This window comes from Gymnoscopelus braueri, assembly GCF_963280865.1.
Source record: "Gymnoscopelus braueri genome assembly, chromosome: 9".
Classification (NCBI taxonomy): domain Eukaryota; kingdom Metazoa; phylum Chordata; class Actinopteri; order Myctophiformes; family Myctophidae; genus Gymnoscopelus; species Gymnoscopelus braueri.
Genome location: NC_137610.1, coordinates 4,979,080 through 4,991,794, shown reverse-complemented (window position 1 = coordinate 4,991,794; position 12,715 = coordinate 4,979,080). Strand labels below are relative to the sequence as shown.

At 42.1% G+C, this 12,715-nt stretch overlaps 1 protein-coding gene across 4 annotated transcripts in view; it reads right to left on the bottom strand.

The window, feature by feature from the left end:
- pot1 (protection of telomeres 1 homolog) overlaps nt 1-12,715 on the bottom strand; it is a 119,094-nt gene that overhangs the window by 47,607 nt on the left and 58,772 nt on the right. For all 4 annotated transcript variants that reach the window (XM_080438768.1, XM_080438769.1, XM_080438766.1 and 1 more), the window contains 3 exons: nt 9,785-9,915; nt 8,426-8,728; nt 6,728-6,883 (listed from right to left, as the gene is read on the bottom strand). In XM_080438768.1, coding sequence (XP_080294894.1) covers nt 6,728-6,883; nt 8,426-8,728; nt 9,785-9,915 — 590 coding nt within the window. The remainder of the gene's footprint in view (nt 1-6,727; nt 6,884-8,425; nt 8,729-9,784; nt 9,916-12,715) is intronic.

Sequence of the window (12,715 nt, the reverse complement as noted above, 5' to 3'; positions counted from 1 at the left end):
AGTATCGAGCTTGTAGATCCGGTATCCGCAATTCTTGAATAGCCAAAGAAATCTTAAAATGACACAGATGTGTTCCCGGATTGAATGGGTTAACAGCCTGTTGATGAGGTCACAGTACCGTCAAGGCTGAGTGGGAGGGCACCGCCCGCCCCCCACGCATCCATCCGCCATGCAGCGCACGTGGGAAGAAGTGCAGGTTGATGGCTGCGGTGCCTTGAATGCCGTCGGTGTCTGAATGTGTGTGTGTGTCAATGAATGTCATGCACATTGAAAAGCACTTTAAGGCGCTATATACGGTAACCATGCACCATTTTTCACACATAGATGTGCACAGAAACACATGGATTTAGAAGGCGTTTGTTGAATCGGCCTCGGGTCTTAACGCATTGCCTGCCAAGAACGCATATATTATGTGTTATTTCAAATCCATCGCTTGCTTGCTTTTTTTTTCGTTAAAAATTCCACAAGAGGGCGCTCTAACACAGCTTAGGAATGATCACTCGACACTCAGAGAAGGAATAGACAGATGTGACGTCATCGCAAAAAACGTGAAATATGCAGTTTATGATGTGATTGTATGCGTTTGTTGTACTTGACCACTTTTCAACCAGGCATCCCTATTTTGGGCATGTCATTATAGTTGAAAAGGTAAAGGTAAAATAATGCTGGAATAAAATGATCAAAAGCATAATTGCTTTTGATGATTGTTCTCTCTCAAAAAGGTTTAGCTCCATTTTGAATGTCTTCAACGTCGAATCTAAGAGTCTATGAGTCCATTTTGGTTCCATTTTGCTCTGATTTAGAGATTTTAAAAAAGCAATGAAACCACAGTGTTTCCATTGATCTCAATCTCACTACCCCCCCCCCCCCCAGCAGTGCAACATATACTTGTGAAAAAAAATTGGGTTTGGTGGAATATAGTATTCTATTTCAGTCCTCCCCATTATCACACTGTTGATGGTGTGATGGTACTTTAAGCAGACGATCAGAGAGCTCTGCTTCCTGATAGATGTTCTGAGATCTAAATTCAATGAATGGTCGGTCTAAGACTGGGTGGAAACTATTCTGAAACTTTAGCCCATTCAATCCGGGAACGCATCTGTGTCTTTGGCTATCCAAAAATAGCAGATATACAAGATCGGCACCGAGTGCCACGCTACGAGCTTGTAGATCTGCTAATATTTTTTTTTAATCGTGAAAATGGGTGCAAATCTTTGAATATATATGTTTAAAAAAAAACTGGGTGAAAACATGGTTTACAAAATTGTGGGATAAAAATGACTATTAAAAAAAGATGTATTTGCAGACAGACAAGACAGACAGACCCTCTTCTAAATGGCTTACTTTCTAGTAGGAGTCACAGCGTAAAAACGTTAAGAAATTAGACAACTATAGAAAACCCACCTACAATATAGTGTCTTTGGACTGGAGTGTAATTATTTCTATCCTTTGGTTTGTGTGTGTAGTTCATGGTCAATGTATGTATGTGTCTGTACTGTGTGTGTGTGTGTGTGTGTGCGTGCGTGTGTCTGTCTGCAAGTACAAGTGTTTGTATGAGCGAGGAGGAGGCGGACATCCATCTATTATTTGACCCCAAAAACACATAATTAAACCATGTCAGTCACAGCTCCTTAACATGTCACATTCGGCCCCAAAAACAACAACGGCACAGAATGTTCATGTCAAAAGTGACACATGTCTCCTGGACTGCCTCCAGGCAGGCACGGGGCGACACAGCTGTGCTGCTGCCACTGATGACAAAGCCATCATTTTGTCTCTGTCGGGTGGAAACCTCATATGTCCCAAAAACTGTTACTTTTCAGGGTTCAAATTCAAAAATAGCAGATCTACAAGCTGAAAATGTGGCGTTGTGGATCTGATACTTTTTTTTATGCTTTTGTGTGACGCTGTAGTATGATAAAGTAGGGCGTTAATTTACGAAAAAACTCAAAAAGTTAAAATATGGAGATAAGAGGTTTATGACCGACAGCAACGATGCCGCTGATGACAAAGCCATCGTGTGGATCTCCGTCGGGTGGCCCAGGGTAAACTGTTGCTCCATTCTTTGTCTTTGGCTCCCTGTTTGCTTCAGAACTGATTTTAAGATTTGATTGTTTGTTCTTAAATCAACTTCTAGAGGTTTATACTCCCCCAAGGTCAATGCGGTGGTCTGCGGGCCAGTTGAAACTTGAGGTCCCAAAGTCAAGTTTAAAGACCAGAGGTGACCGAGCCTTTTCAGTCGTAGCCCCCACATTATGGAATGCGCTCCCCTCCCATATCAAACTGGCCCCCACAATCCAGACTTTTAAATCTCGTCTTAAAAGGGATATTTCACTTTCAAAAAAACTTTGGGTCATTTTATCATCTACTCAGGCTTCTGTGAGCTCCCCAGACCGTTTTTAAGTTGCTTGATTCAGTATTTAGATATTTGATATTCATTTTAGCAGACACGCACCCTTCCTATACAAGCCCATTATAACTTCAAACTCAATTTTTAACATGTCAGATTCATCAAAAACACCCGCCCTTGGTTCTGGTGACTCACCCTGCCCTCCTAATACGTGAGGGGGCCGTGTTTTTTCTTCGAACAAACTTCGAAACTTCGATCAAATGAATATCAAATATCTAAATACTGAATCAAGCAACTTAAAAACGGTCTGGAGGGCTCACAAAAGCCTGAGTAGACGATAAAATGACCCAACGTTTTTTTTAAAGTGAAATATCCCTTTAAGACCCACCTTTATACCTTGGCTTTCGACCCCGTTTGAGCGTTTCTGTGGTCTTGTTTTTCGCTGTCTGCTAACACTGCTGCGTCTTGCATTTGTCCTTTTGTTGTTTATTTTGTTTTTGCTTTCTTGCAGTGTGTTTTTGCTGTTGTTTTTCTGTGTTTTAGCTTACCCAGTGTATTTGGCTTTAGATTTTCTGTGCAGCACTTTGGAAACCTTGAGTTGTGCTATATAAATAAAGTGGATTGAATTGTACAGGGTTGACTGCAGGTGGTCTCAAAAACAAAGGAAACCAAGCAGAAAAAGACTCGCCTTCTATATAAACTTTTAAGGAAGACTTCTTACTAAGAAAATAGTTGTTCTTATATTTTAACATGCTCATAAAGTGCTCTGTGCTCATAGTGAAACATTTCGGTCATAGAAACATGGAAACGATTATGAAAAATAACTGTGATCTCAAATAATTGCTATCAGGCGATTATGTAATAATTATCACAGGCTTATGTGTTTATGCTGCCAACGCATCATCGTCCAATTAACACAACGGTATGCTAATGTGTCTCTATCTCCGGCTGCCGATAAGAACGGAGAGAGTATCACTACGGAGAGAAGAGAAGAGGATCAAAGACGGAATTAGACATTCTTCAAAAAGGGGGGACGAGGGAGGCACAAAGGAATGAGAGGGAAAACCATGACTGCAGATTGGAGGCGTTTCTTTTTCTAAAACATTTTATTCAGAGATATTATTGTCGGTGCAAAGAAAATAAATAAATAAAAAGAATATGAAAGAGCGAGGTTGGCCCGAGGCTCTCTGAGCAGCAGAGAGTGCAATGAGTAATTGCGTTTCGGGTGGAACACAAAGAAATGTGTTCGAGGACAAAAAGGGAAGAGAGGAGAGGTGGAAAAAACACTGCGTGACAGATCTACGGAGTTATGAGGACGGAAAATTATTTACTTTATAGCTTGTAGCTTGATTGTGCAGCGTTATTATATCACCCCTTGGGGGCTGATATGAGTTATCACTCTCTCTCTCTCTCTCTCTCTCTCTTGTTCTTTTGTCACCCCCCCCCCCCATTCCCACACCACCCCAGGGCAAAGAAAGACTAGGGTTGTCAGATGAAGATTTAATAGCGAGTGATATAACGTGAGGCCTGAGTTTTTTGGGAAGCAGAGCTGCTCACAGGTACTCAACCTGGGGGAGTTCATATGATCTTGTCCCCCCCCCCCCCCCCCCAAGTTCAGCATGCTTTAACCCATTAAGACCTGGGACGCATCTGTGACATTTTTAGATTTGAGCAAAAAAAAAAGAAATTAGAACATTTTTGCAAATCTTTGAATATATAGATTTTTAAAGCAAACATTTGTAACTCAAATCTTTGCTTCTGGGGGTCCCTGGAACAAAATATTTTGAGATGGGGGTCCACGGCCAAATACATATACATTGTGGGGGTCCTTGACATGAAAAAGTTTTAGAACCACCGATATAGAAACATACGTTTTTTCAGAAAACTGTTAGGATTTAGAAGACATTTGTAGAATCGGCTTCAGGTCTATAATGGGTTAAGGTCATTTCAGAAGGGAAGCGGCCGACGCGCCTATGCAATTCCTTTTCAATGAGAGGCAGGCGATAATTTGGGACGCGCAGCAGAGAAGTTGAGGGGCGGTGAGGCGAGCTGGCGCGGGCCGTGAAATTCTCGCGCTCGTTTGTGCACACGTACGCGGGCGGCAAGAGCTGGATTGTGGTGAGCTTTTCTTTTTTCCCCGCACCGCGCAGGAGGACAAAACAACAGTGATCCCCGCTGATCCGAGCGGTAACGCTCCACGTCCACCGCTTCCCGTCTGTAAAGACCTTAACTCTTTGCCTGCCACTGACGAGGGAACTCGTCAGATTCTGCTATGGCGCAGCCTGCCACTGATGAGTCTGACAAGTTTTCCACCAGATGGCGCTGTTTGCTATCCTATGAATGATGCTTTCACTGCCAGATGACGACAGACCCGGAATTGACGTCATTTTTATAAAAAAAAATAACGCTTGTTTACTTCCTGTCTATTTGTTGTAGGAAAATGGCTGTTTCTGTAGTTTTTTGGGGCAAAAACAAGCCACATTAAACTGGCCATAAATGACGGATGACCGTGACCGGATATTTTCTTTTTCACGCTCACGGTTGGTAAAATCGCTTTTACTTTTGGTATATTTTGATACCAATACGTTTGTACCTTTACTCAAGTACATTTAGAATTCCGGACTTTTACTTTTTACTAACAGAGTATTTCTACATTGCAGTATTGATACTTTTACTTAAGTAAAAAAGTGTGAGTACTTTTCCCACCACCGCTGACTGCACACTGGGAGCTACCAGGAGGCCAAGTCTCCGGCATTAAAACAAATCGCTCTCTCTCAGAAGATGAGGGCGGGGGGGCTTAACCACAAGACCACCTCTGACCCTTGGTAGGATTGAGCTATTATATCATCTGAACACTGACACAAAGGCTGTGGACATACTGTACTGTACAGGAGTTCAGGCCTTCTGGGAGATGTTTAAAGTACACCGCTGAGTCTGTGTCTACGCATTTTATACAAGGTGTTTTAAATGGATATTCACTCACTCATTTACATGCACCCTAGATAGGGTCCTTATTCTGGGGCTCACATTCTGCTGAAAATAGCTGATCTACAAGCTCACGTTGTGACGCGTTGTGAGCTTGTAGATCAGCTGTTTTTCAGCAAAGATATTTAATGTCGAACACAATTGGCCCGTGTTCGGGGGGAGGGAAGCCGGGCGGGGAGGGTGATATTTAGTACATTTTTACTTTACGCCCCCAGCCTGTACGTATGTAAATATTATTTACATACGTGCAGGCTGGGGGCGGAGCCTGTCAGCCGGGAGTGTTGAGTGGGAGGAGTAGGACGAAGGCTCTACGTCCTCCCGGTGGGGGCTCCTCACTGGCAGGTGAATCAGTAGGATACGACAGCAGTGACAACACAGAAATGTGTGTGAAGGAATCAATTGGCATAACGACTAAATTGGGGAGAAAAATAAAAGATAGAATAAAATAAAAGGACCTAGTATAGCCCCCTGGGGGACTCCAGTCAAGTTAAGTACATTGACGGCTTGGTTGAATGCTTGATTCTGATTGGTCAATCACTGAATTCACCAGGCTGTTATTTTTGAATAATGAGCGCTGAACTCAATAACGGACCGCTGTCTAATCAAAGACTCAGAGCACCTGCTCATATCAATCTGCACTGCTTGATTTTGTGCCGTATCCAACATGGCAGCCATGTAAACATTCACACAATGACCTGCTCCTGATTGATTATCCCTTGCATGGCATCTTCCAAGGAAAATGGTGGAAATCCTTTTTCACATCCAATTTAGATATTGCCATAGCATGGCATCTGCCATAGCACACCACAACTAGCCTGGCTCCACCCCCTGAATCCTTTGCCTAGCATTCAGGGTCTGGTGACGCTTTCGAAGGCGGGTGGTTCTCGGTTGAAAATCTGTACGACGAATCGGGATCGGGACAATCCAGTATGAACCAATCGCGTTGGTTCATAGTGGAGTCCCACTTTGGCCACGCCCCCATCTCAGAACTCCGCTGCATTGAGAGGGCTTTCAGACTGAATAATGGAGTGAAACGAAATGAAAATTCAGGCTGAGTGTCAGGCTACACCACAACAGCTGCAGTCAGTTGAACCGTTCGTTATCTAGACCATTGGTTCTCAAAGTGGGGTCGTTGAATATATATATTTTTAAAGTGAACATTTGTAACTCAAATCTTTGCTTCTGGGGGGTCCCTGGATCTAAACGTTTTGAGACGGGGGTCCACGGGCCAAATACATATCATTTGGGGGTCCATGACATGAAAAAGTTTGAGAACCACTGATCTAGACTAGTTAGCTAGCATTGTGCAGCGCTCCGTTCACAGATTGCCCACTCAAAACAAAAGCACACATTATTCAACAGAAACCCGCGGTGGTGGTGGTGAACTCTGACCTTTAGCTCCCTGGCGGTCAGGTGGTGGTTGTCGTAGACCACCAGGTTTGCCGTGAGGTTCTCCTGGTCCTTGGACCGGCAGGAACGGCCCTCGGTGACGCCCGGTTCCACCATGAACTTCAGCAACGTATGAGGACTCTTGGTTCCGTCCCAGACCTGAACCAAAAGAGACATGGGGGTTACTGAGAAGTCTAAATTAGGGATTATGAGGCCCACTGGTGGGCGATGAGGATATTGCAAGTGGTCTTCCAAACACTAAATATGATTTTGTTGCTGTCAGGCAGAAACCTCTTATCTCCATATTCTAACTTTTTGAGTTTTTTCCTAAATGAATGCCCTACGTGATCATACTACAGCGTCACACAAAAGCATCACGCCACGTTTCGAGCTTGTAGATCTGCTACTTTTGCTATTTTGCAATTTGAATCCTGAAAAGCAACAGTTTTGGACATATGAGGTTTACAGAGACGATATCAAACTGGGGGATCCTTGACATTAGAAAGGTTGAGAATCACCAAGACAAAAGTGATGATTGTATTACTGCTGTGATGTATAAAAAACTGATACCCAAGCAAATAATAATAATAATAATAGCTGACACAGTAGTTTAGATCAGCGTCAGTGTATCAATAACAGCAACATGATATATTATGTAACGACAGAGGCCTTTTCAGGCAGACACACAAAGAAGGACCAAAATGAGAAGGAACACAGCAGTAATAATATTCAATAACCCATTAAGACCAGGAAAGCATCTGTCATTATATATTTTAACCACTTTAACCATGATCTTATACTTTGGCTATACTTTGGCTTTGGCTATTCAAAAAGCAGATCTACAAGCTCATAGCGTGGCACCGAGTGCCGCGCTATGAGCTTGTAGTTCTGCTATTTTGAGAAATTGTGATTTTTTTTTGCAAATCTTTGAATATATACATATACAAATTTTTTAACTCAAATCTTTGCTTCTGGGGGTCCCTGGAACAAAATATGTTGAGATGGGGGTCCGCGGACAAATACATATCATTTTGGGTGGTCCTTGACATGAAAAAAGTTTGAGAACCACTGATATTATAGCAACATACGTTTTTACAAAAAAAAATGATGTCTTAGAAGACACTTGTAGAATCCCCCCAGAAGCAAAGATTTGAGTTACAAATGTTAGCTTTAAAAAACATATATAGATTTGCACACATTTTCACAAAAAAAAGAGGGAAAAAATGGAGATCTACAAGCTCGTAGCACGCTACGAGCTTGTAGATCTGCTATTTTTGAATAGCCCAAAGTATTACATAATGGTTATGGCTAAAAATTAAAAAAATGACACAGTATGCGATCCCGGATTTTTTTTTTCTATAGATTAGTCACCCCATGGAGACTTGAATTCATGGATATTTTTTAGTTTTTTGTCGCATTCCTAAGCCAATTATTTGATGACTTGTTCTTAGAATGTTTACTTTATACATTTCTATGACACCGGCAGCGGTTCCGGTAGGAGACACAAAGAGTCTCCTTTGTGTCTCCTACCGGAACCGCTGCCTACCGGTCTGCTGGTCATCAAATTATTGGCTTAGGAATGTGACAAAAACAAAAAAATATCCATGAATTCAAGTCTCCATGGGGTGACTAATCGATAGATTTTTTTTTTTTGGGGTGAACTATCCCTTTAAATGTCATAACGGTGACACAGCCCCCTACCTTCAGCAGGGTGCGGCTGGTGTCCAGGGGGGCTTTGGCCAGCAGCTGGCAGGTGAGGTCAAAGTAGGTCCTGGGCTGCACCGTGGACAGGGTCACGCGGGTCTTGTTCTGCGCGCTGGGGTCCAGCTCCTGGGTGGCGGCCCAGGCCCGGAGCTCCTCCACGGTTCGCCGGTCGTCCTGGCTGAAGTGGAACTTCTTGCTGGTGGCGTTGGGGACCATGTCGCCGCCCACCGCCCCGTCCACGGTGACCGCCGAGAAGCCGTGCGTGGTCAGCAGACTGATGGAGCCGTTGAACAGCTTGACCTTTAAAACCCCATTAAAAACCCAGAGGAAAGCATTTGGTTTAAGATTTCTCCTGTATTTCAGAAAACGTATAAAGTGGTTTTGATTACAGTGGTTCTAAAAAAATTGCAGATCTACAAGCTCACAGCGCGTTACTTTGTGATACACTGTGAGCTTGTATATCTGCTATTTTTGGAAAAAAATAAATAATAATTTAAAGTGTTTGATTTTTTTTTTAAAACAACACAAATCGTTTCTTCTGGGAGGGGGTCCCTGGCAAAAAACATTTTCAGATGGGGGTCCGCGGCCAAATACATCTGGGGGTCCTTGGCACGGAAAAGTGTGAGAACTGCTGGTTTAGAAGGCATTGTAGGTGGGGCAATTGATATGTTTTGGTTAAAACTAAAAGTTTTTTGTTAAAAGGTTAAAGCACGATATTGTGATAGTAATCATTGCTATAGAGTGTTTTTTCAGTCACAGAAGTATCCTCCAGCTCTTCGATAAACAGAAGATACATTTTCAGGTAGGTGACAGAATTTCAGCCAATCAGGAGAGAGTACCCATTAATCAGCTTAATTTTTTTTTATAGTGTCCCAGTTCCTATTTTCTCTGCTCATTTATTTGTGTCATCACTTCCAATTTCACTTCGACCTGTATCCTGACTGAGTTCTCTATCCTGATTGGATAAAATTGGTATCCTGGGGGTGGTGGAGGGTGAGCAGCAATTATTTAGCTAGACAGCAGTGGTGAGAGCAGCAGCATCAGCAAGCAGGGCTGAGTAGTGCAAACTTCCAGTTTAAATAGAGCTGTCTGAGAATGAAATTAGTGTGTGATTGGATGAGTGGATGTGAACGTGGAGCAATGGTCGGTCGCCAACTACTGCACTGCGTTCCCTGACTGAACTTGCTCTGCGCATGTCTGTGCCAAGCACCACGCTCATGTCTACAAGTTCGAAACGTGACGCAAAGTGACGTGTTTTACACTTGTTACACTTACAAATAAACTACTACTACTGATAAAGCTAAAGATAACAAACAGGAGTAGAAAAGCTACAACAGGCTTTAATGGAAGGTGTACCTTGACTCTGTGGAGGCGGATAATGTCTCCAATGTTTAAGATCTTGGGGTGATCCGCCACGTTGTCGCAGAAGATGCTGCACACCACCCTCTCATTGGATCGATCCATGATCTTCACGGTGGAGCAGTAGCCTGGAGGGGGAAAAGTCAATCTGTCAAAACCCTACTGAGAATATACTACGTACTTAACGCACACAGCTACACATTGTTGAGTGAATTTATGTACAGTGATTTTTATCGTCTAATGCAGTGGTTCTCAAACCCCAGGGAGTCCCCAAAATATTTCCCCCAGATGATTAGCTTAATGTGCAACATCCTTTTCTCACTCAACTGTAAACAAGCCCAAGATACAGTATAAGTGTATACAGGGTATCTGTAGGGTATCCATTTCTAAAGTGACAATTTAAGGACTTATATGGACTTTCTAATCGCTCTAAATGTAATCTTATATTGCATCAAAAGTAATCAACAAACTATACCATAAAAATGGTCAAACATTGGTCAAATTGTCAAATATTACCTACAAAAGAGGCAAAACAATTGGAAATAGCTGATCTACAGTACATGCTCACAACCACACCTTGCAAAGCATGTAGATCAGCTATTTGCATTAAGTGGAACTGAGTCAAACTAAATGTAACTCAACTGTTGAGAAGTTTAAGAACCACTGGTCTAGTGTTTATATCATTGGAGCTCAAAGAGGGGTCCTTAAGGGAGTTCCAGGGGGTCCCCAGCTAAATGATGGATAGTTAGGAACCAAATGGACCGTTATGGGTCTGTAACTCAGAGAGTGTACAAATGGAACCAAATGGACCCGTTAGGGTCCATTTGGTTCCATTTGTACACTCTCTGAGTTAAATTAACATTGATTTAACAAAATAAATTGGGGTCCCAGAGATAGAAATGCCATTAAATGGGAGTCCGTAGCCTAATGCATGTCCAACTGGGGGTCCTTGGAATTAAAATGGTTGAGAATCACAGCTAGAGCCATAAAATTCTTCTCTTATGGGGGTGCCTGGCATATCTTTTCAAATGGGGGTCCACGGGCTAATACGGGTCAAGTTGGGGGTCCTTGACATGAAACAGTTTGAGAACCACTGGTTTATATCCTCTGTGGTATATTTTCCAACAGCCCTTTGCCTTACATCAGTGATAATTAGCACACATTAGGACAAGCACTATATGAGCACTTGGCATGGCTGATGGTTGAACATCTAATGCTACTGAGGAACATCATTAGCACCAAAAACCCATCCAGCTTGGCTCACCACTCACATATCGTTGCTGTCGGACAGAAACCTTGTTTCTTCATATTTCAACTTTGTAAGTCTTTTTTTCTCCCCCGTCAATTAATGCCCTACTTTGTCATGTGACAAGTGTCGGGCAAAAGTATCGAAAATAGCCAATCTAGAAGGCTAATTTCCATTTCCTGAAAAGTACGTTTTGCATATAGAAGGTTTCCACGCAACAGCAACTATAATTATGGCTTCAGAATTTACAGCACTAGAGGGACAGCTTCTGCTACCACAGTGCTCCCAGTTCCAAGAACACATTTTCCCCAACTTATAATACACCCAGGTCAATGGCACGGAATTCTCTGCCAAAAAAAAACATGTTCAACGTGTTCACAATTCCTTTAAAAAAAAACATCAAGGGATATCTTGCCAAGTAATTGCCATTTGCGTATTTGTTTAACTTGCCTGAATGTTTATTTATATATTTTATAATCTTTAATTGGTTTCTTTTGTTTTTGCTTTGTTTTGTTTTCTATACTTCAGTGTGTCTTTTATAATTGTCTGTGTTGTATTTACCGGTACTGTCTTCAGAACCCCAGGAAGACTAGAGCCTCACTCATGTGCCTCTAATGTGGATCCTTAAATAAACATTATCACAATGCAAACTGAGGAGTATAATAAGCGTACAAATGTGCTTGTATTTGAACACTCTCAAGAGTTTTGGGGGGTCTTTGAAATTAAAAAAGTTTGAGCACCACAGTGGTCTAGGACTCTCCAAAATCGTGATCGGCATCAGACCCAAAAATCTGTGCTGGGTTGGGATCTAATTTAGAGCATGATTTGAGCCCCATGTGAACAAACTAAACCTTATCTACATGATCAGATGAAATGACTTGATTCATTCATTACCATTTGCTCTGGGAGGGGAAACAGCTGGTCCATTTGAATACGTAATTTACCAAAAGACGGTTAAAGCCTAATTACGGCTTGCTTAACCCATTTAGACCGGGAAAGAATATGTGTCATTTTTTGATTTCTTTGGCTATCCAAAAATAGCAGATCTACAAGCTCAAAGTAGTGCCGCGCTATGAGCTTGTAGATCTGCTATTTATTTATTTTTAATCGTGAAAATGTGTGCAAATCTTTGAATATATATACGGTACACACTTTTAACTAAAATCTTTGCTTCTGGGGGGGCTCCCTGCCTGGAACAAAATATTTTGAGATGGGGATCTGCGACCCAATACATATCGTTTTGGGTGGTCCTTGACATGAAAAAGTTTGAGAACCACTGATATATATAGCAACATAAGTTTAAAAAAAAAAAACTTGGGATTTAGAAGACATTTGTAGAATCCAGAAAAGCAAAGACTTGAGTTAAAAATGTTCGCTTTAAAAAAATATATATACATTCAAAGATTTGCACACATGTTCACGATTTCTAAAAAAAAATAGCAGATATACAAGCTCATAGCGCGGCACTCGGTGCCGCGCTATGAGCTTGTATATCTGCAATTTTTTTGAATAGCCAAATAAATCTTAAAATGACACAGATGAGTTCCCGGTCTTAATGGATTAAACAAGTTGAAAGATTAGAACCCTACATGCTGCTCAAGTTGTAAACAACGCTAATAAGACGGCCGTTTGTAGTGTGTGTGTGCGTGTGCGTGCCTGCCTGCCTGCGTGCGTGCGTGCGT